Source organism: Pelobates fuscus, chromosome 13, assembly GCF_036172605.1.
Source record: "Pelobates fuscus isolate aPelFus1 chromosome 13, aPelFus1.pri, whole genome shotgun sequence".
Taxonomy (NCBI): Eukaryota; Metazoa; Chordata; class Amphibia; order Anura; family Pelobatidae; genus Pelobates; species Pelobates fuscus.
The window spans coordinates 20,187,209-20,214,022 of record NC_086329.1 but is presented as its reverse complement, the minus strand read 5'-3'; the positions used below and the strand labels follow the sequence as shown (position 1 = coordinate 20,214,022).

The following is a 26,814-nucleotide window of genomic DNA, read 5'->3' as shown; positions in this document are numbered from 1 at the left end:
TGTGTGTCTTCTAGTAAGAAGAGTAATGGTATACAGGCTAAGCATGCTGTCTGTGAGCATATTCTTTCAGGCATGCCGATGGTTAGACAGACATGTGAAACATAGGAAATAATACTGCTCATGTTGTTTGTCTTGGAAACCATTAAAATAACTCACGAGTAAAGCAACAAAAAACAACAACAACAAAAAAGAAATAAACATGTGTAAGCGTTGTACAAGTATAAGGTCGACAACCACTCTAGCTAGTTGCAATGGATGTGATCAGAAGAAAGCTGTCCAGAAGCACAGCGCGTTAATAGGTTAGGACAGTCAGGATTGCAATGGGCTATTAACATTTAGACATAATCACATGGTTAAAGAGGAGAGCTGGGTCATAAACATTACCCCATATGAGACAAGAGGTCTGCGGAGAGGAAGGCCTGTATTGAGGGGGGTATTCAACCTATGCCCACTGGTCCACAAAGCCTGCCCAGGAGTATCTGGATCCTCTCTAAGCTACCCCACCAGACCCAGTCTCTAGTGCAGTCCCATAGTTGTTTCTCGCTTGTCCATTCGCCTCCCACGGTCTGGACGGAGTCTCGGGTCTTCTCTGCATGAGCCTGGGATTGTCGTCGAGTGGTGAGTGAGCCATGCTTGGGTGTACGTCCTCGGACGGATCGAGGTCCAGGAGGGTGCTGGGAGACCTTGCCGTATTGCTCGCTTGTGGTGCCTTGTCTGGGCCGTGTATGTGGGTGACCCGGCAGTGGGTTAGGTCGCTGTGCAGCTTGCGTTCTCTGCCGGTGTCTGGCTCTAAGTGTCTCCTTCCTCCTTCTTGGTGCCCGTCTGCTGTCGAGGCATTGGGCCTCTGGTCGACTGGTTGGTTGCAGTTTCCGCTCTTGGAGGTGGGCACCGTTTGGTTGGGCAGGTTGGTGTAGCCTGCGTTCCAGCTCCCTCCAGAGCTTCGCAAAGTGCCTGTTCAGCCTTGCTTCGAAGTTGTATGTAGCTTCGATGGGACACTTGGTGTCTGTAGCGTCGGCCATCTTGAATGCAGCTGCGCTCTCATGCTTTGTCCCCGAGGCGGCCTGCAATATTTCCGCACGCCTAAGGTAGTCTCCGCTGGGTGGACCGGGATCTCCCCCACCGGTCCATAGGGGGGGGTGACGGGGCTTGCTCGTGGTGTGTGCATCGTCAGATTGTCTCCGGGTTGGGTGAGCGGCCGTCTCACCCACCCGTCGTGTGCTAGGCCGCACTATCGGACCCGGTGTCTTGAGCGGGTCTCTCAGCTTCCCAATGCCCATCCGCTGTAGCGAGGTGTTTACAAGTGTGTGGTACTGCTTTTTGTTTCTGCAGATGCAGCATTATGTCGCTTAGTTTGCCAGAGTTAATCAGGAGCTTTTGAAAAACACGTCTGGTCGCCATGATGGTTAGGCCCCGCCCCCTGTGTTGTGCTTTTTAAATACATGTCTTAACCATTTCCCCCATTTAAACAAAAAAAAACCTCATTACTAATTTTAACCTAGTAAAAGTGTGGTATTTTCTCTGTTCTTTATCTTTACTTTTCCTATCATTTCGGTTATCCACTTTTTCCTTCCAGAGAAACAAACAAACAAACAAAAAAAGCGTGAAAAAATGCTAACATTTATCAAAACGTTAATTTCCTCGTTGTTGCATTATATATTTCTATATCTATTTTCAAGTCGTATATATACATATATATATATTTTAACCATTACATATTATAAATTTCACACACTGTGCACATCTACCTATACATGCGCCTATTTTTCCTTTTTTCCCCTATCCCTCCTCCACTTCCTTCCCTTATGAACATACTTAAGATTTTGTTTCATCATACACCACCTTCTAATTCATTCTAAGCCTATTCTTGCTTATTATATTCTATATGAAAAAACGAAAAAGAAGAGAGAAAAAAAACTGTTTTCTTTCTCCATTTCATGCTTTTCCTTTTTTTTTTCTTTTTTTTAAATTTAATTAAAAACAAATTTCTTTAAGCCATTGCTTAAGGGTCTACAGTTTGTGAAAAATACACTTGTTGTCTTCATAGGTTAAGTTCAGTCGTGTCGTAAAGCCCCGTGCATGTTTTATTTCATGTTTTCTGAACATAGCTGCAAATGGGTGCAAATGCTTTCCTGTTCGGTCTTGTATGTGACGATAAGTCTTGAAAGTTTTTTATTTGTGAATAAGATGAATCTTTGAGGTCTGTAGCAGCGTTCGCACGTACCACTAGTGTCTTGAAGCGGAATGAATACAGGCACACAATCACATCTCTTGGTACATGTTCTGGGACAGAGTTAGGTTTCAGGACTCTGTGGCCTCTTTCAATATAGTTGGTTCTTTACTTGGGAATAGACCCAAGAATTTTTAAAAATCTTTGCAGTAGTTTTGTAAGTATTTGCTGAGATATTTTCCGGAATGCCTCTTATTCTGAGGTTATTTCTTCGTGCCCTATCTTCAAGATCTCCAATTTTGTTTAGTATATTTTCAGTTTTTTTTCTTCTAGTATTTTCAACCTCTCCGAGTTGGTCTGCGTTTGAAGGGAGATGTTATCCGTTTTTGTTAATCTTTCTCCGATCGTGGCTAGGTCACTTTTAATATCAGTAGAGTAGGTGAGGATTTCTGCTTTCATTTTTACAAGTTGTGCTTCAAAGCATTTAGCTAAGTGCTCTGCAGTGAGGAGAGTTGGTTCTGACCACTGGTTTTCTGGCGACCCACTATCTATTTCGGGCACTTTATTTTCCAACTAGCTTGAATCATCCTGAATTCTGGCTGGGTACCTTTATCAGACTTAGGTGCTGGGTACCTTTATCAGACCTCCTCGCCGCAAAACAGATCGCAGCCTCTCAACGTCTTGGCATCAGCGCTCTCTCGGAACCCGCAAGGCTTCCCACGAGGCGTAGGGGCATGCGTGGATCTATGTCATGCCGCTCACCGACCCGTAGTACGATGTTATTGTGATGATGCTTAAACATAGATGTGAGTTGTAATAAGATGACCTTTATTTTTGCTAATGCCAGTTCTACATTTCAGGTCTGCACGCACAGCTGAGCAAGACAGGAGCAATCGCCAGACTTCCTCAGAATATTCACCCTGTGAGTTATAAGAATTTGTTTTGGGTGTTCACACATTCTGTGCCAGGCACCTTACTAAATGATGCCATTCTACATTTACACCAATATCACCTACGGGAACAATATACCTAGAGGAAAAATAAACTGTTTTTTTAGAACATGGCAAACTCTTTTCCAACTCTCCCATACTTGATTTGAATTGATCTGTGTGTCCCTGCCTGCTCTGTCCTGAGAACTCGCTTCATTTTTCCTTGGTGTACATCGGTTGCAGCTGGAACTGCTCATTGCTTCTCCCTGTTACACTAATAGTCATAAAGACACTAGCTCCTTATATCATTCACTCCTCGATCATGGGCAAAAGAGAAAAAATATTTTGTGAGTTTTTTGTTTTTTATCCCCTGTCTCCTTAGCCCTCATTACCTGCTTTTGGCTTTCCCAATTTTTTTCAGAAGGAGTTCATGGTGGAACAGCTTGTTGAGTATCCTTTGAGGTGTCTGGTGCTTGTCGGCCAGGTGGCTGCGGAGATGTGGCGCAGGAACGGGCTCACTATAATCAGCCAGGTACAGAGATCTAGCTGAACTAGGGGTTTTAAAAAAAAATTTCAGCCTCGACAGCTTTGCTGTCATTGTAAAATGTAAGATTAATGTCCTTTCTGCTCACCGTAACACGTTTTGCTCTATTAAAAACTGAAATTCATAAAGATTGGTACTCAGGATTCTTGACTGCTCTATATTTTTGCTAAGCATTATTGAGGCTGACTACAGTATAGTTCATTGGTGAACATCTGTTTGGATAATGAAATGCCCCATTTTTTTTTGGTTTTTTTTCTTCCTAAACCCTTCTCTCTGTCAATTACTCCCTGTTTGTTGTTTCAAACTTTGTTTTGTGCTGAGAAGGGAAATCTGTGACTACCACAGTCTAGGAATAACTGATAAATTAGCCTTTATTTCCACAAGAAGTCCACTGTGTCAAGAATAAAGTAACTTTTACATCGTCGAAGGTCAAACATGTTTCTTTCTTTTCAATAAAGATATAGTCACTACATCTAAAAAATAATGTTTAAAGATCTGAAAACAAAAAGGGTGATTTGGATGGAGAAAAAAATATATATACAAGGGCTGGAAAGAAGGGCACGAACCTCATAAATGGGTTCTCTAATATGTTAAAAAATCTGAATACATTTTATGTAACTCCCATAAAAATACATTTTATTTATTTACGTGTTCAACTGTTAAAAGTGAATAAATAATAATATTAATAGTGAATAAACAATTAAAGTTAGAGACTATCAATAGAGAAATGTGCCCATGGGTACTAAACATATCATGTTTAATATATATGTAGTACATCCTTCATATTGTCTGTAGCTTGCACTTCGATTTACAATGTTTTTAAATGTACTTTGTCCGTGTGTTTTTTTTTTGTTTTTTTTTTATTGTTTTCTTTTCACCAATGTCTGTTTTATATTCTTTTTAGGTGTTTTACTACCAAGATGTTAAGTGCAGAGAGGAGATGTATGATAAAGACATTGTGATGCTTCAGGTATATTTAATTGTTTAAAATTAAAAGACACAGATTGAACCAAAAACTGATAGAAATTTTAGAAAGTCCTTATTTGTATAAATTGTGAATCTAGGCAAAGTAATTAATTTACTTTTAGTATGTACTATTAATGTGTTAAACCCGTCATGACCGAACTGACATGATACATTTGCCGCAGCATGGTACAGACAGTGGTCATCTTAGATCTTCCACTGTGGCACAGGCTTGTCTTGATGGTGCCAAGATCGAGTATAATAGCCATCTGAGTGACTGCCACTAGATGTGTTTGGAGGCAGCATTGTAAACACTGCCTTTTCTCTAAAAAGCTAATGTTTACACTGCTCGCCCTGCAGACACATACACATACACATCAGAACCATTACATCTGGTGACTATAATGTCCCTTTAAATTTGAAATTAACTTTGAAAACATCTTAAATCCTACCTTTAGTGAATAACCATCTCTGTGTATATGTTTGTAATGAAAAAGTTGCTCATAAATATGCTCACAAATCATATTATAACTAATTAAGTGGAATATGAACTTCTTGTTAAAGATCAGATCTTGCACATTAAACTACTTTTATGATTTTAGATTGAAATACTTGTTTAATATGATTCTGCAATTAACACGGTCTCTCTGTTGCCTGATTTGCACAAAATGTGTTGGCGGTTTAATTATTTCAGTGGAATTATCACTTACTTGATTTTTGGGAAGGAAAAAACCTTCTTAATACTCACACTTTGTAATATATTATCTGCAGATTGGAGCTTCCTACATGGACCCAAATCACTTCCTTCTATTGATGCTCCAAAGGTTTGAACTGGAAGCATTTTTCTCTACGGCTTCATCGCCCACCAAAGATATGGTAATGTGTGTTCTTAACTTGCAGGAGTGCTTTATGCACGAAGAGTGTGTCTTTTTTTTTTCATTTTGCTAGAATTCAGATTTCAATAGAAATTGTTACTTTCATAAATTAATCTTGTTACACCCCCCTCTCTGTCAGTCAGACAACCGGTCAGGTAATTTCCTGGTTTGGTTAGCTCAGTGGAGCTAAACTAAAGAGGCAGCAGTTGCCCAGAGCACCTGCCTTGTAAAGACTTCTCATTGAGCTGCATTGGAAGTCTGTGATTGGACAGCCACAGAAAGTCTTGACTGGATTAGAAGGGGAGGACTTGCAATAGCTTTATACAAGATATCTGCATTTTTAATTGGTGGTATAATTAAATACATACATGATTTCATTAGGGTATATAGTGACCCTTTAAAGAAAGGGGAAGATCCAGGGTTGGAAAAATGAACATTGCATTGCTATTATCATCATTAAATATACTTATCTACACTCAGTGGCCAATTTATTAGATTTATCAGTGCGCGTTGGAAAACAAATTGTAACATTCCGTAAGTGGTGACTTTGTTACTTGGAGCCTATCCCGTTAGACCGTGGCTGTGAAGGGATTCACATCATGGATGGAATTTTGGATTAACATGTAGATATATCTAACGAAGTGGCCAGGGAACATCTTGGGGAAATTGCTAAATGAGCAGCTAAGTATTTTGATCTTAACAGCCAGTCAGGGGCGGACTGAGAGCCTTTGGGGCCCCCGGGCAAAATTAGATCCCGGGCCCTTTGAATGCACAAATATATGTGCATTAAATAAATGTTAAAGGATCACTATAGTGTCAGGAAAACCGCTTTGTTTTCCTGACACTATAGTGCCCTAAGGGTGCTCCCACCCTCAGGGTCCCGCTCCCGTTGCGCTGAAGGGGTTAAAACCCCTTCAGCAGCTTACCTTTATCCAGCACCGGGCCCCCTCGGCGCTGGTGACCTCTCCTCCCCCGCCGACGTCAGTTCATGAGTGGAGCGAAATGCGCATGCGCGGCAAGTGCGCTTTCAAACAGTCCATAGGAAAGCATTTCTCAATGCTTTCCTATAGACGTTCTGCACGTCAGGATGACACCCACTAGAGGTTTGATTAACCCTGCTAAGTAAACATAGCAGTTTCTCTGAAACTGCTATGTTTACATCTGAAGGGTTAAAACCTGAGGGACCTGGCACCCAGACCACTTCATTGAGCTGAAGTGGTCTGGGTGACTATAGTGTCCCTTTAAATACAACTCTCATATAATACAGCATTCCTTTGGATGTGTATATTGTGAAGACCTGTGTATTAATGCATGTTTGTATTTGAGTCTGTGTGAATGCACTTGTGCATGTCTGGATGTAGTGTCAGTGTGAATGCATATGTGACAGGTGACAGAGTGTGTGAGGGAGAGGGTGACAGGTGGCAGAGTGAGGGGGTACCTGGAGGCAGAGTCAGGGAGGGAGGGGGTGACTAGTGACAGAGTGAGGGAGGGGGTGACTTTCCCCCTTACTCTGTCACTAGTCACCACCTCCCTCCCTCACTCTGTCACCAGTCATCCCCTCACTCACTCTGTCACTAGAGTGAGGGGGTGACTACTGACAGAGTGAGGGAGGGGGTGACTAGTGACAGAGTAAGGAAGGGAAGGGGTGACTAGTGACAGAGTGAGTGAGGGGGTGACTAGTGACAGAGTGAGGGGGTGACTAGTGACAGAGTGAGTGAGGGGGTGACTAGTGACAGAGTAATGGAGGGAAGGGTTGACTAGTGACAGAGGGTGACTGTCACTAGTCACACCCTCCCTCTGTCCCTAGTCACCCCCTCCCTCCCTCTGTCACTAGTCACCCCTCCCTCACTCTGTCACGAGTCACCCCCTCCCTCCCTCTGTCACTAGTCACCCCCTCCCTCCCTCTGTCACTAGTCACCCCCTCCCTCCCTCTGTCACTAGTCACCCCCTCCCTCTGTCACTAGTCACCCCCTCCCTCTGTCACTAGTCACCCCCTCCCTCCCTCTGTCACTAGTCACCCTATGCCTCCCTCACTCTGTCACTAGTCATCTCCTCCCTCTATCACTAGTCACACCCTCCCCCTCCCTCACTGTCACTAGAGTGAGGGGGTGACTAGTGACAGAGTGAGGGAGGGGGTGACTAGTGACAGAGTGAGGGAGGGGGTGACTAGTGACAGAGTAAGGGAGGGAGGGGGGGACACAGTGACAGAGGGAGGGGTGACTAGTGACAGAGGGAGGGAGGGGGTGACTAGTGACAGAGGGAGGGAGGGGGTGACACAGTGACAGAGGGAGGGGTGACTAGTGACAGAGGGAGGGATGGGGTGACTAGTGACGGAGGGAGGGGGTGACTAAGGACAGAGTGAGGGAGGGAAGGGGTGACTAATGACAGAGAGAGGGGGTGACTAGTGACAGAGGGAGGGGTGACTAATGACAGAGGGAGGGGGTGACACAATGACAGAGGGAGGGAAGGGGTGACAGAGGGTGGGGTGACTAGTGACAGAGGGAGGGTGGGGGTGACACAGTGACACAGGGAGGGAGTGATTAGTGACACAGTGACGGAGGGAGTGAGTGATTAGTGACACAGTGACGGAGGGAGTGGTGACTTGTGGCAGTGAGGGAGGGGGTGACACAGTGACAGAGAGAGGGGGTGACTAGTGACAGAGGGGGGTGACTAGTGACAGAGGGGGGTGACTAGTGACAGAGGGGGGTGACTAGTGACAGAGGGGGGTGACTAGTGACAGAGGGAGGGGTGACAGGGGGAGGGGTGACAGTGACAGGGGAAGGGGTGACAGTGACAGGGGAAGGGGTGACAGTGACAGAGCGGGGGTGACAGTGACAGAGGGGGGGTGACAGTGACAGAGGGGGGGTGACAGTGACAGGGCGGGTGACAGTGACAGAGGGTGGGTGACAGTGACAGAGGTGGGGTGACAGTGACAGAGGGGGGGTGACAGTGACAGAGGGGGGGTAACCAGTGACAGGGGTGTGACCAGTGACAGAGGGAGGGGTGACTAGTGACAGAGGGGGTGACAGTGACAGGGGGGTGACAGTGACAGAGGGGGGTGACTAGTGACAGAGGGAGGGGTGACAGTGACAGAGCGGGGGTGACAGTGACAGAGCGGGGGTGACAGTGACAGAGCGGGGGTGACAGTGACAGAGCGGGGGTGACAGTGACAGAGCGGGGGTGACAGTGACAGAGGGGGGGTGACAGTGACAGAGGGGGGGTGACAGTGACAGAGGGGGGGTGACAGTGACAGAGGGGGGTGACAGTGACAGAGGGGGGTGACAGTGAAAGGGGGGGTGACTAGTGACAGAGGGAGGGGTGACCGTGACAGGGGGGGTGACTAGTGACGGGGGGGGGTGACCAATGACAGAGGGGGGGTGACTAGTGACAGAGGGAGGGTGACAGTGTGGGGGTGACTAGTGACAGGGGGGGGGGTGATTAGTGCCTACCTGTCTCTCTGCTCCCTCTTCTCTCCCAGGCTGCTGCTCCCTCCCCTGGTGGCTGTGATCGGGCTCTGTGTGAGAGGAGAATACAGGAAGTGATGTCACTTCCTGGCTCCGCCTCTCCCATCACACAGAGCCGCATGGGACAGGAAGGAGGAGACCTGGCGGAGAGGAGGTGAAGCTGCCAGGTCTCGGGTGAGGGTGAGAGGGGGGTGATTTAAAGAGCGGTAGGTTGCTGGGGCCCTGCGCTGCATCAGGGGCCCCAGCAACCTAATAAAGGAAAATACTTTTTTTATTTTTTTGCCGTTCCAGTTGGAGAGATCTCTCCAGCTGGAGCATGGCTTTGCTGCCGGGCCCCTGGCTGCCTCGGGCCCTCGGTCCATGACCGATATGCCCGAGTGGTCAGTCCGCCCCTGCAGCCAGTTTAAGACTGTTCTATGAATTTCATTGTGTACTTTGTTTGTTTCGTTTGATTACAGGACCTGGCAAGACAAAGAAATATCTTAATTGAAGAAATGCTTCATGTCCTTATTTGTGTAATTGGTAAGATTTATTGGCTTTCTATAGAAATCCTTTTAGTTTGAGGAGTTTTTTTTTTTTTTTTAATTCTTTATTTTTTTGCGCAGGTGAGTACATATATATCAGTAAAACGCCACAACAGCGTACAAGTAGGTGTAAACAAGTGAAACAGTGGCAGAAAACAAGTGCGCCTTTTCATTTTGTGGGTACAAACTTTGCAGAATTACAGTTACAGTAGGAGGAATGGAAGATGGTGCTTCGGAAGGTCCAAGATCATACTATCTATGTGATGATTAGTAATGAGTCGCTAGCATTAGTATAGACGGGACTTGGCTTCTTGTGTCAAGCGGGTTTGGTGACTAGGATTTACTTACAGCAGTACAACTTGGCATGTGGTAGTGTGAACAGGTAGTCTGACCCTGTGTGTCTAGTGTCTAAGCTTATATAAGCACCCCGTGGCAGTTAAAAGTTTAAGTGCTGGCATTTCAGGATTATGTCTGTTACAACTGGTATGTCTTATGTAATAGCTAGGGGTCGCTTAAAATTTTAGTTGTGTTGTGGGCATCATATAACAAAATCTACATAAAAAATAGGTGAAGCCAACATTCCCATTCCCGAAAATGGTTATAAAGAGATGCAGAAAAGGTAAATGAAAATGGGGTAATTGTATAAAAACAGAGAATTGTAGTCTTCTTCTCAAAAACTGAACCAGGGTTCTTAGAACTGTATCATCCAATCGAAATGAATAGTTTCTCTATGCTAGTGTCACAAAGAATTCTTAGAACTGTAACGTATAGATGATCTCTGTAAGGAATATAATAGAAAGAACATTGTCCCTTTGTGGCTTGCTTCCCTATTCTTTCCCTATACAGGAGAGCGATACGTGCCTGGGATAAGCAATGTAACCACTGAGGAATGCATGATGAGAGAGATCATTCACCTGCTTTGCACAGAATCCATGGCTCACAGTGCTATTGCCAAGGCCTTGCCAGAAACTGTAAGTGTTTGCTTTCATTTTCTTTCGTGCTCTGAATTCCACTGTAAAATATCTTTGAAAGGTTTATAGTTAGTTCCTTAAATGGTTGGTTTAGGCTCCTGTTTAGGCGATTTTACTGATCCAGACCCTGCATAGAGATTAACTTGCAGACCATCTTTTCTGATCAGTGGAGCAGTGGCAACTATAGGCCGATTCATTTCCACTGTTGCTCCTGATTTCTCCATATGCTGTGACGGAGTACAACCGCAGCCGTAGGCCACCGTGAATGCATTCATTTGTATCTTTATTTCGTGCTATTTCTCACGCTCTAGAGTTCCTTCAACAAGCTAACCTTCGTGCTCAATGTAATGACTGATCAAACAAATAGCACTAGTCTTAATTCTTGAGTGCCATGTGACTTGGCAATCACCTCTTGAATTCAGCAGTCTGAGTTCTAGTGCTATCTTTTAACTGTTTCTGTCATCATCTTTATGTTAAAAGCACTTCTTTTGCGTGTTTTGCAGGAAAATGCTGACATCTGTTTGGATGAGGTGATCCGTAAAGTGGCCACTTTCAAGTAAGTGATTTGATAAATGACTAGAAAATATTAGCTCGGGAACAGGAAAGGATGGCCATTAAATTACTATGCTAGTGTGAAAATTAAAAAAGCAAGTGATGGATGAGCACATTTACATTGGGAAATGTAGTCAGAGAGCATCTAAAGTACTATGCTCGTCGGTTGCGGATATAATGCTAGTAAAACACCTTAATAGGAAGACATGATATTCGTTAATATGTGGGGTATGGAAATATGCGGTGCTTTAAAAGTATTGCGTTTGTGATAATATGAAATATTAATTACAATATAACATTCTATCCGATAGGAAGCCTGGAGTGTCCGGACATGGAGTTTATGAGCTGAAAGAGGAATACTATAATCAGTTCAACATTTTCTTCTATCATTATACCAAGACACAGCGCAGTAAGGTAGGGAAAGTCTTTCACGGTGACACTAAAGCACAATATGCAACTTGGCCAACATGAGGAATGTGAGGGAGTCTGTTAAATATCTTTTTTCTGTAACGCTATTACCCACTTAAGCATGATGGTCTATGCTGTCATGCAGTGCAAGGCTTTAATGCCACTGTCATGCAGTCAAATCCCTGCGAGGAACATGGAGCCCAGTTATCATTGGATACCTAAGGGTCCCCTCTGTCAGCTGGGGCCAGAATTAGTGGCCCCAGACTGACCGATGAGCTATGGGCAGCTCTCAAATTGACAGCTTAAAACTGAGAGTGACAGTTATCTTTCAATACCTGAGGGGTCCCCACTGTCAGCTGAGACCTTAATTAGTGGCCTACGACTGACAGATGAGCTTGTCTCAGTGGTGATTGTGAGTCTGCCCCAGGATGAGGGAGACCACCAGGGTCTGAAAAGCTCTTAGACAGGTCTACCTGCATGCCCCTCTGTCCAGTGATCAGTATGAGAGGAAGATCTGTCGTAGAAAATTGTGGTAGAATAAACATATGGCAAAAGTGGCAAAAATGCCTTGGTCACAAATGCAACACATCTCAAAATTGCCTTGGTCCTTAAAAGGTTAAATTGCTCAGCTCTGCAGTGTGCTGGTGGTTAATTTCTAATAATAATTATAATATCACTTTTATTAGCTGTGAAGTAGCTCAGTCGATAGAGCTGCAGCTGCAGTATTTATATGATCCACTTAGCCTTTAATAATATAGGCTAATAACACCCAGACCCAGAACATACATAGAAACATGCTAAATTACTCATTGAATATGTTATTATCATTTTCTATTATTAATCTTAGCTTTATTTGTAATATTATTAATCATATTATTGTTATTATTATCATTATTATTGTGTGTGGACTGATATCTATTGTATCAGTGTTTACACAATACTTTGGTAGCTATGTTGTCAGGGTGAGAACAACTTTATTTATTTCTGTCTCGGCATTAAACTCTCTCTCGCAGCATTTAGCACCATTAGATGTATATCTCAGCTGCCTATAGTATGTGTGTGTCCCATCTTTCTGTTCTAGGAATATTTAATTTCCACTGTAAAGTTTGTGCACTCACCCAAATAACTTTACTGTTATGGATATTGGCTTTTAAGCTGTGTTCTAACTGTAAAAAAAAACACCAAAAATAGTGTATACAAGTGTTAAAAACAGTGTAATTAGCGACTCAAAACACCTGTGTAGGGTTACCCATACTTCCCTCACCTAAACTGATAAAATAAGTGAAGCCCCTATAAACCACAGTAAGTGTTTCACCTATATATAGGGGTTCCACATATACATTTTAGATTTTTTTTTTTTAAATCAGTGTTCTAACTGTACTTTGCTTTATATGCTAAAATTATCTTCCTGTTTGTCTTACTGCAGGCTGAACACACACAGAAGAAAAGGCGAAAGCAAGAAAATAGTTCTGAAGGTAAATCGTCTAAGTATGTGTCTTAAATGAAAATTAAGCCTTTTGGCAAAAATGTGTCATTGAGGATTGTGGCCCTGCCTCCCAAAATAAATTTATATATTTAAAGGGACACTATAGGCATCCAGACCACTTCAGCTCATTGAAGTGGTCTGGGTGCAGTGACCCATGACCCTTAACCCTACAGTGGTAATTATTGCAGTTTCTGAGAAATTACCTCTCAGGGTTAACTCCACCTCTAGTGGCTGTCTATCAGACAGTCCCTAGAAGGACTTCCGGGTGGTTAGGCAACCAAAGGACGCCTAAATGATGCTGGACATTCTCACACTGTGCATGAGGACATCCAGCGTCAATCAAATCCTTATAGGAAAGCATTGAAATCTTAATGCAAGCGCGGCACTTGCTGCGCATGCCCATCAGGTCTCCCCCACCGGCTGATGTCGGTGGAGGAGGAGCATGGGTGGAGCCTGACCCAGCACCGATGGACATTGGTGCTGAATTCAGATAAGGGGTTGTAACCCCTTCAGCGCTGCGGGAGGGGGGTGCGAGGCAGGGGGGCACTGTAGGAACCTATAGTGACAGGAAAATGACTTTTTCCTGGCACTATAGCATCCCTTTAACACATTACGTACAGCCTATATTAAATGATCTGATTACTCTATTTTTATGTAAAACGATATAAATCCTCCAGATTGTAAGCTTTTTTTTTTGACCAGGGTCCTCATCAACCTATTGTTCCTGTAGCATTTTGTAATTGTCTCATTTATTGATAAATTTCCACCTTTATGATATTGTGACGCGCTGCGGAATAAGTTGGCGCTATATAAATGCCAATAATAATTATAAAACCCATTTAAATACTGCATGGAGTATGGCAACATATTTTTGTGCTGTCATATGATAACCAGAGAGGAGCCACATGGAACTGCAATAATGGCCCCTCCATGTGTTTTAAACAATTAATATAAAAACATATAACTTTTTATTCTTTTTTTTTTTTTGTAATTGTTTATGACCTCATATTATGGTATGCAGTGTGCAATAAAATTGAGCGTTGAAGAAGAGAAGAAAGTGTTAATTGTCCTGTTTAGAGCAAATTGAAAATAGTATGTTCATTCCTAATCTCCAGTGATTTGTATTGCATTGCCAAAAAAAAACACACAATTGACCTATTTAAATCCTTTGCACAAACCCGTGTGATTCATCTGCTCTCACTTTAAATTTACTGAAAACACTAAGGGGTTTATTAACGAACACTGTATTTTTTTTGTATCAAATTTGGTCATTTTGAGTCAACTGATAAGTCCTCAAATTGGCTGGCAATATTTCTTTGAGGGTCAATGTATTCCCTGTCAATTGGATTAAACCACACTGAGCTTAATGTATACAATATATTTGCAGTTGTTCCCTTAGCAACAGAGAGTTTTGTTTTGTTTGAAAATAGCACCAATGGAACAGTAGCTGTATTATGTCCATCGCCAGATGTCCCTTGTATAAGTAAAAAGATTGTGTATAGCCTAAATAGCTATCTTGTAAATGAAGGGCTGGCTGATTGTATCATCTAACCAGAGTAGAGCCAAATAGCAGCTGAAATAAACCAGTTTGTTCTAGCAAGCATCTAGTTAATTAAAACAGCCAGGATTTTCACACCCAGAAGCCACTGGGCTACTGTGTGACGCATAGTACATAGATCAATAGGAGAGGAGACTTATCAACACATATAGTTAATCACATTTGAGAGCTTTTTATTTTTGTAAATTTGTTTGTCTTTTAACTTTTTATGCTTTTTTATTTTATTTTTAGCATTACCCCCACCCCCACCTCCAGAGTTCAGCCCTGCATTTCGGAATGTGATTAATCTTCTGCACTGTGATGTCATGATGCACTTACTTCGTACCCTCCTACGCAGGGCAACAGATGATGAGCCAACGGCTTGGACTGAAGCCATGATACAAATGGTACAGTGTTCTGCTGTCATTGCTTGTGTGGAGACAATGTCAACTTCACAATGCTGCAGATTTATTTATTTTTGCCTGATCTGTTTTTAGACTGATTCACGTCACAAAGTGTAAAAAGCTTCAGCTCTTCACAGAGAGCCTATGAACAAAATATCAAAGAATCATATTACTTCTTAAACACTTGCACTAGGTCTGATGTAAGATAGGGAGAAATTGATCTATCTTTTTAGAAAGTCTTTAGGGGGGCTGTGTGATTTTGCAGCAAAGGGAGGTGTGGAAGAGAGGGATACGTGTGAAGTTCCAGTAAAATCAAATGGAACTACTTTGCACTGTTTCAGTTCAAGATTTTAAATGTCAAATATCATTACTTAACGCCAGATGCGACTAAGGTGTTGGTCCATTCCACTGTACTTTCTCGCCTTGACTACTGTAATCCGCTTCTCAGTGGTCTTACGTGCTCCCAACTAGCGCCGTTACAGTCCATAATGAATGTGGCGGCGAGGCTCATCTTCCTGTCCGCCCGCACCTCCCAAGCCTAACCCTTCTGTCAGTCCCTACATTGGCTTCCTATAAAATATAGAGCTCAATTTAAAATTTTGGTTCTTGCTTTCAAATGTCTACATAATGCTGCTCCCACCTATCTATCCTTCCTTATACACAAGTATGTCCCGTCTAGGCCCTTACGATCTACTGAAGACTTACGTCTATCTTCTGTCCGTACTCCCACCTCAGATGCTCGCCTTCAAGACTTCTCGAGGGCTGCACCGTTCCTGTGGAACTCGCTTCCCTCCTCCGTTAGATGCTCACCCAGTCTCCACTCCTTCAAAAAATCATTTAAAACCCACTTCTTCATAAAAGCGTATCAATTAAACTCCTAATAGCTCCCAACTGATTCCTCTTCTGCAACTGTCACTAGTCTAATACTATCCTTACCTTTTGTGTCATTTTACCCCACTCCCTCTAGCATGTAAGCTCATTGAGCAGGGCCCTCAACCCCTCTGTTCCTGTGTGTCCAACTTGTCTGGTTACAATTACATGTCTGTTCGTCCACCCATTGTAAAGCGCTGCAGAATTTGACGGCACTCTATAAATAATATAATAATAATAATAATTATCTATTCTTGACGAATGTATGTTATTGCAGATTACCAAATCATGTGGAGATTTCTCCACAATAAAAATAAAGAATTAAAAACTAAAAATAAATCCAATTAAATTACTAAAACTTCTTCTTTTTAACCCCTTAAGGACCAAACTTCTGGAATAAAAGGGAATCATGACATGTCACACATGTCATGTGTCCTTAAGGGGTTAATCAAGAAATAAAGTGAAAAAAGGGAATGCATATGCTTTATCCATGCACTTAGTGGAATCATTTTGCGTCCTGATGCTAATTGCAAAAACACACGTTATTGTTTACACACAGGTACTCCATATTATCGCTCTGGGTTTGATTGAAGAAAAACAGCAGTTACAAAAAGCAACGGAGGAAGAAGTATCTTTTGAATTCTATCACAAGGCAACAAGTAAGAGAACCATGTACCTGATTGGAATTCCCAGACTGTCATTCCTGTACGTGTTCTGAATATATATTGCAATAAAGCTTGATTCTGGTAGGAGAACTGTCTATGTATTTACATCACACTTGTGTGTATTCCACGATTGGTTTTGTTTGTCAGCTGCCAAGAGTTACCCTATGAGACACTAATGCGGTTGCGATTGTTTTGTAATGTAATCTGTCATGCAAAAAAAAGACTTCTTTGCAGTAGCACTCATATACTTTGAATACACCGTATGTCGTAAAGATACATGTTGTATTCAATGTATAATATAAAGATTTATCCTTCGAATAATACCCAGCTACTGGCCATCCTCCACTCTGTTATTCTGCTTGGGGTGCAAACCCAAGCCAGGCAAACCTAGTCCGTGACATAAGCATGCTGACTTCATTACCAGTGTGCCGGCTTCGAATAGAAGTACCGTCCCGTCCCGTCCCAACATTTATATACCCTAGCCAGTGATAGAGGCATGTGCTGTGGTTTGTATGGGAGGAGAGCATAGGGACATCTTGTGGCAGGTCTTTTCTGCTCTCCCTTGTCTGTCAATGCCTCAGCACGCAGAGGTTTTGGCTGACAGCCATGAGATAAACCAATTTTTAGATATTTTTTTTTTTCTCCTAATCTATACATTTGCTAGCAAAACTGCTAGCACAATGCATAGATACAATCTTATGCTCAATCTAACGAGTATAAGTTGTTTGGGGCATGACAGGTGTTTCCTTTTAAAATACCGTATCTCCTGATTACAGTGTGGCTATTCTGTATATTTTGTTTCTTTCTCCTATTTAGGACTCGGGAGTGCAGATGTCAATGCTGGGAGTGTTGTGACCCTGTTAGACAAACTGAGGTGCATCACTCAGCTGGAATCACAGAAAGACATGATCAGCTGGGTGCGGCAGGTAACTCGACAGTTAGACTTAGTCAAAGTGTCTGAAATAGTGTTTGAAATGTGTCCATATTGAATATTTTGCTAAATATATATTGTAACCTATTCAAATAATATTTCCTGGCTATATTCCATGATAGCATCACATCTGACTTATACCCACCTCTTAGCCTTTACGACAGAAATTAACATTATTACTAATTAGAAGCCCTGTCTCCCCACCAAGGATGTCCACACAAACCCTAACGGAGGCCGTTTGATGCTGCGATGGAAAATAGCCAGGAGATGAAAATGACAATACTGTAGTGAACACTCAACATTCTTAGCTTACCATGGTAGAGCATTGGCTTTAGATGGTTCACAAGCTACAAGGATAAAGAGGAATCAAAGATAGAGACGAAAAATTGACATTGAGGTCCCCTCAACAAAACGGTTTCTTAATATTAACTGCCATGTCTTGTGTTTCTCCTGAAGACCCAGCTGTCTGCCTGTCAGTAGGAGATGGCAACCCTTGTTTGCTTTGTTTGTGATGGTACAGGTGGTGTTAGCATGACCTCCTGAAGGAATGGGTGATATCATTTTTTACATGCTTTTTAGGAATAAATCTAGATCCAGGTTGTGACAGATTTAAAGGAACACTATAGTCACCTAAATTACTTTAGCTAAATAAAGCAGTTTTAGTGTATAGATCATTCCCCTGCAATTTCACTGCTCAATTCACTGTCATTTAGGAGTTAAATCACTTTGTTTCTGTTTATGCAGCCCTAGCCACACCTCCCTTGGCTATGATTGACAGAGCCTGCATGAAAAAAAAAAAAACTGGTTTCACTTTCAAACAGATGTAATTTACCTTAAATAATTGTATCTCAATCTCTAAATTTAACTTTAATCACATAAAGGAGGCTCTTCCAGGGTCTAGCAAGCTATTAACATAGCAGGGGATAAGAAAATCTTAATTAAACAGAACTTGCAATAAAGAAAGCCTAAAAAGGGCTCTCTTTACAGGAAGTGTTTATGGAAGGCTGTGCAAGTCACATGCAGGGAGGTGTGACTAGGGTTCATAAACAAAGGGATTTAACTCCTAAATGGCAGAGGATTGAGCAGTGAGGCTGCAGGGGCATGTTCTATACACCAAAACTGCTTCATTAAGCTAAAGTTGTTCAGGTGACTATAGTGTCCCTTTAACTTTCTTCTATAGCTGTAAATTTCTTGATCAGAAACAAGAACAATGGCCTGAATTGTATGAATATTTTATACCACCTTCTGGACAAAATCGGGGACTAATGTAGGCTTCCTATTCTGTGAAGCAACATTCCCATAAAGATTTCTTCACAAGAAATGAACTCTTGGTTACAGTGCACATCTGGGCAAGGTCATAGAACTCAAGACAACCGTCTACTGGGTTTGTAGAAGAGATGACATGGAATTCAGGGGTTAAAATATAGTAATTAAGACTTCCTGTAGTAATGTATAGTGAATCTCATCCCAACAGAAGTTACACATTCTGCTGAGGGTCTGAATAGCAGATGGTGGGGACTGCTTGCAGTCAAGGCCCACAGTATATGAAACATTGTTGCTATAATTTAATAAATCCCTAAAATATGTTTAATGAGCCTCTTTGGGATACTTGACAGCAGTTAAAACTGTACCTTCTGTTTGGCGTGCCTGACAATCCCTTAACATTTATTAACTTGTGTCCTATGAAAAAAGGAAGAAAGTGTTAAAATATACGTTTTTTCATTCTGTGTTTTCTCGTGAGTTCAGATGTTTGAAGCTGTGAAGAGGCTGAGAGAGAAGTCTGGGCAAACCGCTATAGCAGCAATTTCCTCTGATGTCACAGCAGGCGATGAGGTAAGAGAAAGCGAGTGAAGACATTTCATGGATTTGTAAAGCAGCATTTCATTGCTTGTGATGTACTATACCAAAGGCATTCAAGGAAGTTGTTTGGTGAATAAAAAATATTAAATGACTGCGTCGGAGTACGCATGTTGGGATATACATAAGAAAAGGTCTCAAAATGTGACATCGAGTGTAGCTTTAGTTATTACACTCTTATTACTTTAATTCCAATGTGTGTGTTTATTTCTTTCAGGGTTATTCACTAATGTGAGAATTTAAGGTGAATTGAAAGTGATATTTAAATTTAAGATCAAACTAGCAGAACTGGAAACATTCTCTAAATCAGCTGTTCTTACTCTGCTACTCTGGACTTAAATTTTAAATTCACTTACACATCCAACCTACCTATCAAATTGTGGGTAAAGTGGGGATAGTAAACATAGCTCAATTATATACCGACAAGGGGCTAGTGCCATTCTCGGAATTAGAGCAGAAATATAAACTACCCTCCATAGACATGTTCACGTACTTAAGGCTCAAACAAATCCTGGCTAAACACAACATACAGACACCAATCACTAATGACAGAAGTGTTATCACCCAATTATACAGGGGAATAAAGAAAGGCACAAAACCATTGGCACTCTGCTATAGAACCCTGCTAGAACACGCTAAACCCTCCAAATTCTCATATATGCTCAAATGGGAAGAGGAACTTAACGCGCAATTCTTAGCCGAAACAATGGCTGCGAGCTCCAAGACACGCCAAACAGGCGACAAAATGCCAAGACCATATTGAAGCTACCTACAAAATACAGATGGGATGGTATATGACTCCACACAGACTAGCTCACATGTTTACCAATACCACTCCTAACTGCTGGAGATGCAATGTACAGGCGGGAACGATAAGCCATGTGTTCTGGCATTGCAAGGTAATACACCCATTTTGGGAAAAAAATAAAACAAGTCATATATAAAATAACAAAGTTCTCCCTCTCGCTTCAAATAGAAGCCTATATTTCACACATGCTGCCCGCGCACCTGCCAAAACCAATGAGAACACTCATCATACATGTGCTGATGTCTGCCGAAAGCAGTATTGCCACTTTGTGGAAGAAAAGGCACCCTCCACCTTTATCAGTGGTAATGGAGAAATTAAACACCAGGAGAATCAATGAGGAAATGAACCATAGAATATATAATACCCTACAAACCTATGACTCAATATGGGCCAACAGGCAATTGGGCACTGGTTCCCTAGAAGATATACTTGACCTATAGTGGGGTGTCGTGGTGCGATACTGTCTAAATGCAATGCCGGACGCATGCTGACGGCCCTACAGGATATCCTGCAAAACTTGTTGGATTTGACGCATAATATGCAGTGAAATTTGTTACGCTTGTTATTATGTTATGTTCTTTTAATTTCTGTTTATCTTGAGTTCACTTAATGCTGTCTGGGTGCATAATGATGCAAATATTGTTCTCCTGGCTACAGACATAAAGCTAATAGTCGTACAGAGAGTACGCAGCTCCAGAGTGGGGTAAAAAATTTATATCATGCATGTACTGTGATGCTTTGAATTATATACCCTATAATTGTCTTGTGCCTAGTTAAATGCGGTTTAACCCACACATTTCCAAATGTATCCATGACTGCACCAAGAAATCATTGTATATGTGAAATGAATCTATGTATGTGAACTTAATATGAATATGAGAAAATTCAATAAAAAGTATTCATGGTGGGAAAAAAATAATTTGAAATTCACTATGAATTGACCTTGAATAAATCCGCCCGCGTTCATTTACTTATTTGTATCCTGAAAATAGATTATCAGGGAGTTTGTATAACGTGTATGTATGAAAACCAGCCTTTTGTTGACATTTTCTGGTTATTATTGGTATGTTATAATACATTTTTTTTTTTTTTTTTTATTATCCCAAAGGTCATCGGGTACTATCTAGATGCAGTTTTTGTTTTAATAAATAGCACCATGGACATGTTTAACCAGTTCAGTTTTTTTAATGTCATGTGCCAAGTTTGGTATTACCCGTCCATTTCAGCTGCTGTTGGTTCTTCGTAAATATGTTTGAAAAAGAAGGGCTTTGTTTTTATCTTTCATTATTAGTCGCAGTGTGGCCACAGTTCGTTGTAGATTGTGTCCAGGTATTGATCACTGTTTTTGTTTTGCCTTTGAGGTACAGAGTCCCGTAGAGAAGGAGAAACGCAAGCGGAAAGCAGAGGCAGCGAGGCTCCATCGGCAGAAGATCATGGCCCAGATGTCAGCTCTTCAAAAAAATTTCATTGAAACTAACAAACTTCTTTATGACAGCACTTTAGAATCACCAGTATGTGCCACTCCAATGGAAGAAAGGTACGAGCCATGTGAATATATATACACACACACATATTATGCACAGTGAAAGGATTACTCCAACCTCCATGTCTTACTCTGCTTTTACATCCTTTTTTTTTTGTATTATTATTCTCTCTATATTTTTTTTTTTTTTAGTTTGATGAATGACATGTTAGCGTTTTGTTAGGTTTCTGTGACTTAGGCCCATGAATGTATTGGTACTGACTAAAACCACTTGTTCTTAGTTATCCAGATGAAGAAGGCTCCACGATTGCCTTGGGGCCGAAGCGTGGCTCCTGTGTTCCTGATAAGGAAGTGCTGACTTGCATTCTGTGCCAAGAGGAACAAGATCTTAAACTGAACAGCCAGACTATGGTGTTAACTGCCTGTGTTCAGAAATCTACCACTTTATCCCAGTGTTGGGGCAAATCTGTCATACACTCAGGTGGTAAGTGCTTTCTGTTCATTTGGTAAATGTACTTATGCTTTTTTGTTTGATTTTTCTTTTTAATTCCTGTCATTTCTCCCTGTTTAATAAGATATATTATTTATGAAATGCTGACTGTGTTAGAACTTGATTGACATTCCAATGCAATTATAATATAAGACCAAGTAGGGGGGCTTCTTTGTCTTATGGCAATGCGTGAGCTTGACCACGAGCAGAGATGTATAAGACATATAACTTATATTTGATAGTGTAGGAATAATGATTTTTTTTTGTTGTTGCAGAGACCTTTGATCCTCTTTTCACACACCCAGAGCTGTCTTGTGGGACCCATACAGGCAGCTGTGGACATGTAATGCATGCCGTATGTTGGCAAAAGTAAGTTGCATTATTTTGTGTAATCATAATCAACATCACGTGTTGTTGAACATCGACTTGTATTGACTTGAAAACAAAATTGCTAAATTTATGCAAAAAGGGCTGATTTGAAAACGTTCTCTGCTATGCTCATGTATTTCCCATTGTTACATACTATCATATCTTGTGTTTTATACCAATTTGGCCTAATTTGGTTTAAAGTTCAATGCATTGCTTAGTTAACAAACCCTTTTTATTTAAGAACTATGGAATCCTGTAAAATTGGGTTAAAAATGTATGAGAAAGGGGTGTAGCTCAGTGACCCGATTTATCCACTTTTCCCCATTACCGTTGGCTCAGTACTTGTTATTTTTAGTGATTCTAAACTACATCAGTTTTCACGATTTCTAGGACTATGTGATCTTAAGGAGATACATCTCCGCACTTCACATATATTTTTGCAATTTAGCAAATAAAATAAATTAAAATCAATAAGGTTTTTTTAAAATGTATATTGTTATTATTTTTATCATCTTTTTAAAATGTTTATTCAGATGGAATCCATGAGTATTGCTCAATGTTTTTTTTTTTTTTTAACCCCGAAAACATGCTAATTCTATGCCTTTGTTCCTAGGTTTTTCGAAGCTATACAGTTGACCACACGGCAGCGTCTTCATGTAGATCTGATTTTCGATTTGGGAAATGGGGAGTACCTTTGTCCACTTTGCAAATGCCATTGTAACACAGTCATACCCATCATCCCTCTTGTTGCTGAGCAAGTGAATAGGTGATTTATGTGTGTGTTTATTTTTTTGTTTTTTTATTGAGGTATATATCAGGTTTGCAACAGAATATAGCCAGATCCGTAGGAGCAGGACAAGCATTTACGTAAAATGTCAGCAGCAGTGGTATGAACAGATATAAGACCTATCACGGTGTCATTCTGGTATATCTAAAATTAACAGACTCCATAATGCACCGTATTCCAATCATAAATCACACTCATGCAAAGAGGATACCTCATTTTGTATATTAAAATGTAACAACATTAGCATTCTATTAAATTAAAGCTAAGTAAACCCACTAAGGAGACAGAATGCTGGGCTGAGGATCTTTGCTGTGACTGGCACATATATATATAGCAAAAAAAACATAACGAGTAACAGAAATTAAAATTGCAATAATCAACTGTAAGGTAGTATATACTATGTTATTGGGTAGACAGCCATAGCTTGACAGCCCGATTATATTAAGAGACCCCACTAAGTCCCCATTCAGCTTATGCTTGTGCTTGAAAAGTTATCGGATAATTCCCAGAGAGGTGTGGGGTACATTCAGTGCCATGTCGCTCTTGGGCAGCACCACTCCAGCCCAGGCATTAGTAGGAACCAGCACTCAATGTCCACGGGTCACGCTTCTTATGGCTCTTCTTCTTCTCCGTGCCACCACTGTTCTCCCCTCAGTCCATCCTCCTTTACCTCCATCCCCTCCATCGAGGGAAAGTGATGTCAAGGCAAGGAGGATATAACTGAATAGAGAACTTGAACTTGGCGATGGAAGGGAAGTATATTTTTGCGTTTCTTTTATTAATACTTTGGGTGGTGGGATCTCAGAAATTATTGCTCTAACCAAAACCAGTGGTTTATGGTTGGAACAGCCATTTCACCTTTGCTTATTATGCACAGTGGATATCTGGAAGGAAACACAAGTTTTTTGGCCTGCTGGAATTACGTGCTTGCAGCAGCCTTATTTTTTACCCCCATTCTTATCCAAACTGTTCTGGTACTGCAGCACCACTGATGCTTTGCTGGTGAAGCATCAATGACGTTGTAGTTCTCCAACTGGTAGAGGACTCCATCTTGGTAGCAGAGGTAATACTGAATGCACAAAATACCCTCTCATCTAGGAAAATTCAAACTCGGCGCTCCAGCAGTTTAACAGCATTCCTCACCATTCCTAAACATAAATCTACCTGGACACCGTTTCCCTAAACTGAATGAAAACCCATTTTTAAATCATTTCTTTCTTTTCATTGCAGTGTTGATGCTGACGCTATCGGCCAAGTATTGTCCTTTTCCCGATGGCTGGATATGATCGCTGCTAGAATTTCTGGTTATAAACTGAAAATCACTAAAGGTTGCATTCTAAGATTCACATTTTTTTCTGACATTATTACTATGCCTTTGCCAAAGTAACGACCATCTTTCATGTATGTGTGTATACAGAGTTAGAATTCCTGCTCAGAATGCATTCTCACCTGTGAAATGTTAAATTCATTTGTAAACAGGTTGCTTTTGCAGCAGCTGAAAGGGGCTTTATTTAGGTCCCAAACGTGACTTTTACTCATGATCTCATCATGTCTTCACTGAATCGCCTACGTTCCGAGCACATTTCATCATTACTATTGGCTCTGGGATTTTTTTGTCCTCAAAATCTTTAACATGTGTATTCAATACATGAAAACAATAAATTCAAAACACAATACACCATTTAGTGAGTACACATTGAATACTTATACACAGGTTTAAATAGAGGAAAGATAACAGCAGGACAAACACAGTGTTTTCTGTATAGCAATAGAAATGATAAAAGTGCAGAGTATATAACTCACTGTGCCAGGCTCTATAAAGTCCGATCCAAGGTGCCAATTTTGGCTTGGGCTCCCACTTGGCCCGGAACCACAGAAATCTGCCAAGAAAAAAAATGATACTTTATTATATAAGTAAGTAAAAAAAACATACCATAAAAAGGGCAAAATAGCAAAAATATTTAGCTAGATTTTTTTTGCTATTTTGTCATATTTATTGTATGTTTTTTTTTGTATTGTATGCTTTTATCTTTTTTAGATCTATCCAGAATGTGCTCCATGTGTACTACATTACCCATAATGCATAGCTATTGCTTGAATTGAAAGTAATTGTTCATCCAATACTTTCTTAGTTAATTTAGACATGGTTAAGCAATTTGCTTTTTATTAAGGCTCACTTAAGGGTGTATTGAGTATTGTATTAATGTTTGCTTGTATGAATATTTAAGGTGAGAGGGAAACAGCCCTTACCTTGTACACTCACATATAAGCCATCAGAAGTGCCAGCACAATTTATATTTTTTTGATGTGTATAAAATACTTTAACAAATTGTTATGGGTATTGTGTGTGTGTTTATAGGGTCTTTTCAAGATGTGGTGTTTCCCAGACAACCTAATTGCATTATTAATGCTTCGGATAAAACTGCTTACCTTGTTTAAAATGCTTGCCGTAGTTTGTCCAGTTCTTTCAATAAGTGAATAAACTATTTATGAAATATTGCTGAGTTTATCTCGAGCTTAAAAGCAGATTTGTCACTTTCTGGGGTCTTTGCATATTTCAAATCTGACATGCCCACCTTATGCGCAGTGGTCAGGGAGTGTAGCTGAAGGTAGTTATACCTACCAGAAGCTATCCATCGCTGGTGCCACTGTCTGTGGCACTTCGTCTGCTAGTAGCCGATGTCAGAGCTGAAACGTAGTGCATGTTCCAAAGTACAACACTGAGGTCTATGGATAAGACCTCAAGATATTTGATTAACCAATTTACACAATGCTCGAAAACATGCTTGTTCCCACAGCCGTCGCTAGTAATGACTGTGAGAATTGACAAAAGAAGCTCTGCATTTTGTGAGCTATTGTCAAATGTGGGCCTCACTATACGACAAGTGATTGTGGCACAGCTATACGTGCCGTGTCCATGACAAAAGATTGAATTGAACGAAACAGGTACGCAATCGTGAAGTTGTGACCTCATGTGCCTGCTCAATCTTACTTCTATATTCTTTGTTCGGAGATCACTGATTGGCTGTCAGTTGTTCAGCGTTTTCTTTCTTACTGCTGAGTAACTAGCTTTCTGTTTGTGTGTTAACATTTTTTATATTGTATGATGATATGGATTTAGCATTAAGTGTTTCTTTATTAATTGTTGATTTTGGCACACCTATAAAATCAGCTCCTGATTACTAACTATTTTTTCCCCTCTTTTTATTCATTAGGGGATAATTCCATATCACCTGAATTCCTTGAATGTCAAGAGGGTCAGAGCCATGAATTCCGCTCCATCTTAAGCTATGGTGTTCAGTCTCCGTGAGTGACCTCCTGCTGTATCTAATACATCTCCAGCTACAGTGTATCCACCTGAACAGGATGCTGGAGCTTCTGGGATAGTTTGTGCATCTTTTTTGGGAATGTTGCAGGATTCCATAAAACATTGTCCAAACTCTTTCTCAATAGTTAGATTATTTAGTTCGCTTTTAAAAAGCACTGGCATGGTTGGTGCTACTGTTAGGCCAATTAGGCAGTGCTCTATGGCACTCTTTAAAAAAGGATGCCCATGGCGGCTTCACAGTCTACCCAGTCTGCCCGTAACATAGTGTGTGCCGTGCGGGCAGTACATTTAAAGGAAGGGCTGACATTGTTAGCCACAGCAGTTGCACAGATGGCATGCCACACAGTATGCATTTAGAGTTTCCCTTTATCTGCATTTATTAATATGGGAAAACATCATCTG

At 41.2% G+C, this 26,814-nt stretch overlaps 1 protein-coding gene across 3 annotated transcripts in view; it reads left to right on the top strand.

The window, feature by feature from the left end:
* UBR1 (ubiquitin protein ligase E3 component n-recognin 1) overlaps positions 1–26,814 on the top strand; it is a 121,651-nt gene that overhangs the window by 78,347 nt on the left and 16,490 nt on the right. The window contains exons 16-34 of one of the 3 annotated variants that reach the window (XM_063439630.1): positions 3,028–3,089; positions 3,521–3,628; positions 4,545–4,610; positions 5,375–5,479; positions 9,401–9,464; positions 10,313–10,437; positions 10,941–10,993; positions 11,301–11,403; positions 12,824–12,872; positions 14,673–14,827; positions 16,254–16,353; positions 17,176–17,285; positions 19,037–19,123; positions 21,323–21,492; positions 21,720–21,922; positions 22,204–22,297; positions 22,911–23,063; positions 24,315–24,412; positions 26,300–26,390. In XM_063439630.1, coding sequence (XP_063295700.1) covers positions 3,028–3,089; positions 3,521–3,628; positions 4,545–4,610; positions 5,375–5,479; positions 9,401–9,464; positions 10,313–10,437; positions 10,941–10,993; positions 11,301–11,403; positions 12,824–12,872; positions 14,673–14,827; positions 16,254–16,353; positions 17,176–17,285; positions 19,037–19,123; positions 21,323–21,492; positions 21,720–21,922; positions 22,204–22,297; positions 22,911–23,063; positions 24,315–24,412; positions 26,300–26,390 — 1,996 coding nt within the window. Of the gene's footprint in view, positions 1–3,027; positions 3,090–3,517; positions 3,629–4,544; positions 4,611–5,374; positions 5,480–9,400; positions 9,465–10,312; positions 10,438–10,940; positions 10,994–11,300; positions 11,404–12,823; positions 12,873–14,672; positions 14,828–16,253; positions 16,354–17,175; positions 17,286–19,036; positions 19,124–21,316; positions 21,493–21,719; positions 21,923–22,203; positions 22,298–22,910; positions 23,064–24,314; positions 24,413–26,299; positions 26,391–26,814 lie in introns of all 3 variants that reach the window. The other 2 variants (XM_063439629.1, XM_063439628.1) reach the window with 2 other exon arrangements.